General features: G+C 45.2%; 1 protein-coding gene across 3 annotated transcripts in view; it reads right to left on the bottom strand.

Annotated features, from left to right (window-relative positions):
• Nucleotides 1-3,835, bottom strand: part of Cib4 (calcium and integrin binding family member 4) — a 62,901-nt gene that overhangs the window by 56,697 nt on the left and 2,369 nt on the right. For 2 of the 3 annotated variants that reach the window (XM_031357155.1, XM_031357153.1), the window contains exon 3: nt 3,171-3,283. The exons of the other annotated variant lie outside the window; for it this stretch is intronic. In XM_031357155.1, the coding sequence (XP_031213015.1) occupies nt 3,171-3,226 (56 nt within the window). In that variant the 5' untranslated portion in view covers nt 3,227-3,283. The remainder of the gene's footprint in view (nt 1-3,170; nt 3,284-3,835) is intronic. 3 annotated transcript variants of the gene reach the window in all.

Below are 3,835 nucleotides of genomic sequence, written 5' to 3'. Positions count from 1 at the left end.
GAGGGAGGGAGGAAGGAAAGGAAGGGAGGGAGGGAGGGAGGGAGGGAAGGAAGGGAGGGAGGGAGGACAGACCTGAGCAGAGTCTGGGAACAACATGTCGACAGACACATCCTTAACCCAGAGATTCCAGAGTATCATGCATTCCTCCAAAGGGCTCAGCCTGCACCAGGCTGACCCAGGCTCCAGTCACAGTATATGAGGACCTGGTGACCTGGCCTCTATGTACTTATTCATGTGGAAAAGAAGGTGTGAAACCTTACACAGACTCACTGCCTTCTCCATATCCCCTGCCATGGATTTCCTAATGGTTTTTAGTGGACCACTACCATTTAACTGGGCTATTACTGAGGCCCCTTAAGAAAAACTGTTCAAAAGTGACCGGGCCTTGGTCTGGTCCAGTTTGACATTAGCAGCTCACGAAGGCCCTGTCTTCCCTAGACATTGTGAGCTAGGTACTTCCAGAGCCCACACCATGAATCAAGGTCTAAGCGGTTTTCTTCCTTGACCCAGGATGCACCCCTAACATGGACATGTCTGAGACCTGGTCGCCCCTGAGGAGCTGGTCTGTTTGCTGCATGTGCTGTACTTTCCAGGCATTGTGCTTGTGCATCGGTGTGTGTAACCATCTTTACTTCAGAAACCAGGAGCATCTTCCAGCTCTCAGTCTAGTTTTCCAATGCAATACACTGCAAGAGGCTAAAAACATAAGCGCTCTAAAGCCTACAGTCAGGATGACTTACATCCTGCACCCCACACTTATCCACTCTGTTCTCCAGAGGCATTTTACAAACAGCTTATTGTTTCTCTTGGTTTTTTTTTCTTAATATTTATATAACACTTCTAAGTACTGTGCTAATGCTACCAACTTGTCAGTGCTGTTGCATTATAGACATTATCTTGCAACATGCCCCTATTAAGAGGAGGATTTATTTCTGTATATACGCCTCCTTTCCCAACTTTCCAATTTAAAACAATTTGTCCAAATCGATATTCTGTATTTACCGTATTACTGTTATATTTTATTTATTATTCAAGCATTGCTCACAGCTGGCTTTCCCTTGTGCAATGCGATTGCATTCTCTTTCTTGCAAGCCTTTTGTTTTTCCAAGAGTTAACCATGGCCTTGTTTTCTTTTTCATTTTTCATACAGACAGTGCAGTATGTCTGTCATTAGTTCATCCACCAAACTTTCTATGGTGTTGTAAAGAGCTGATTGTTCTCCAGGCCTGTTTCTGTTGTCCTGCTTGAGCTTTTCCTCATTACCATCCTTGTAACTAACTTTTGCATCCATTTGGTAGGATCCTTTCTTCTATGAATCCTGGGTTTTTTAGTTTAGTTACAAATTTTAGCTAAGCAAATCCTCAAAAAGCTGTCTCAGATCTATGTATACCCTTTATTCAATTGTATGTAAAAATATTGTTAGCCACTTACATTCATGATTGATAGACTAGTTAGGAAGTTTGTTCTAGGTTGGAAATGTCTTTCCTAAGAATTTTGAAAGGATTATGTTTTCTTACGCAAGCCCAAAGCTGTTCTGATTCCAGACCTACTGTGTATCACTCTTCCTTTCCTCCCCTGTTGAAGGTCTTCCTATTGGCTCAGCGTTCTGAAATGCAACAATGGTGTAGGCTCTTCTGTTCCCTGTTGACATGCAGATGTTCTCCAAGTCAGAAGTACAGCAAGGCCTTGAAGGTTCACTGTAAGGTCCCCTGGCTCTTCATTGTGCCCGGCTGTGACTCGTATCCAGATCGTGAGCTCCTCTCCCAGGATGGGATGCCAAGTGGATCACAGGCATGAGGTAGACTCACCTAAGACCCTCAGTTTCCCTTCGTGTTCTCTCCTGAGTCTCCACCGTGGCATTCTAAGGTTGCTGGGCCTTTCTGGGTTTTGAGTCTATCACTCCAGGCCCTGCAGATCAGATTCTTTCAGCTTTCTTCTCAGCTGAGTCCGTTTTAGGACCTATCTACTTGGTACTTCTCATGTATCTGTTGACCTTTCTCATCTATGGCTTTCTTTTTGTGCTTACATGTTTCTTTCTTCTTCAAAACAAAACAGAAAACATGCCTTTGGTAGTGGGAACAGACATGAGAGGTACATTTTGTTCCCCTTGTTGACTGGGTGCTCCATGCATTTTGCTTTTCTGATTTAATCTTGTAATCTTGAACATCATACTTCTAAGATTCTCCATGGAGGCTCCAGCTATTCAAGAAAGCATCCTGCTGGTGGGTGAATCAGCACCAATGTTTCCTGAGCCATCATGATGCAAGTAGAATGACCAAGTCAATATGACTTCTTCATTTTGAACCACAGCCATTGAGCACCTTGATCATTTGAGGTCCTTATTCATATCTTCAGCTGCTCGTCAGCCCATGATTTCTTCTGGCTGAGGTGAAACCTTTACTGAAGGGGCAGGACCTTCTCCAGTATCATCCTCCCATGTTGGAGTTTCTTTCCCCTGGTCCTGTCCATCTTATTTGAAGGTGTGCAAGTCTAGAGACAGATGCAGAGTGGGAGTTGAGCCACCACATCCTTCACTGTCTTCACTAGGCAAGGTACCCAACACCCCCCACCTAACCTATTCCTCTTCTCCATGGCCCCAAAGGTAGAAGAAAGCTTTTGGCAGGAGTTACCCACAGTCAGGCATGGCTCCTTGTGCTCAGGAATGAAGCCATCAGTCAGGCTGGGTCGGAAAGAACTTCAAGAGAAGCCTGTGGGACAGGTTTGATCTGATACATAGCTTTCCCTAGCAATATTTGAACAATTGAAGTTTCTCCTTCTCCATGAGGAAATGTTATGAAATTTGGGGGTCACATACTGTGCTGCAAGCTACGTTTGGCCACCCACAACCCTTCATAAGCTAATTAGAGGAACCAAATTAACAGTGGAAAGCAGAAAAAAAGATTTATTCAACACGACCACATTGGGAAGAAGGACAAAGGGATCCAGAGACTCTCCAAGTCATTTTCAGCAATGTTAAAGTCAAAATAGAGAGCGAGGATATGCACATATTTCACATATATCTGTCTGAGCAGTACCGGTCAAGGTGGGGTCCCACCTATCTCGGAGCTATCATTATCTGGGATTCAGTCTCATCCTCAAAGGTGGTTTGACAAGTGGTTAGAACAGTGTGAAACCTCTCTCAGGGAAACAAGTTCCCCTGATGGCGGTACCTTTTCCTTCTCTGAGCAGAAGACTCCTGGAGAAATTCCCATTCTTTGGGATCCATTGTTTAAATAGTCTGATAGATTGAGATGCACGGTGTCTCATTAGAATATCTTCATTTCTGCCAGGCCAGTTATATAAAGACATTGTATTAGTTTCTTTTCTTGTTGCTCCAACAGAATGCCTAACAGAAATAACTTATGAGAGGAAGGGTTTGTTTGGGTCATGTTTCAAAGGGGTACAGCCCTTCCTGGTGAAGACGGGCACAGTGGCTGGGATGTTGGGTTTGTACTCCTAGGAGCTTATGGGATGGCCTGTTAAATCCTAGTGGATCAGGACGCAGAGAGGTCTGGAAACAGAAGTTTCCAGAACCCTACAGCCCTCCATTTTTCGGTGAGGCCCCACCCCCTAAAGGTTCCATAACCTCCCAAAATAGCATCAGTGTCAGCAGCGGGAGGTCGAATGTTCAAACACACAAGCCTGCTGCTGGCACATTTACATTCAAACCATAATGCGCACCTTTGATGGGGATGGAAGCAGGCTGGGAAGAGGATGTGAACAGCTGCCACTTCAAGACCTGGGTGGTCAGTTCAGGTGGGGGGGGCCCTAAGGATGGCTTGCTGGGTGGTCAGTTCAGGTGGGGGAGGCTAAGGATGGCTTGCTGGGTGGTCAG

The sequence above is a fragment of the Mastomys coucha genome, unplaced genomic scaffold (assembly GCF_008632895.1).
Source record: "Mastomys coucha isolate ucsf_1 unplaced genomic scaffold, UCSF_Mcou_1 pScaffold6, whole genome shotgun sequence".
In the NCBI taxonomy this organism is placed as follows: domain Eukaryota; kingdom Metazoa; phylum Chordata; class Mammalia; order Rodentia; family Muridae; genus Mastomys; species Mastomys coucha.
Note: the sequence above shows the minus strand (reverse complement) of the source record. Positions and strands in the feature narration are given on the sequence as shown.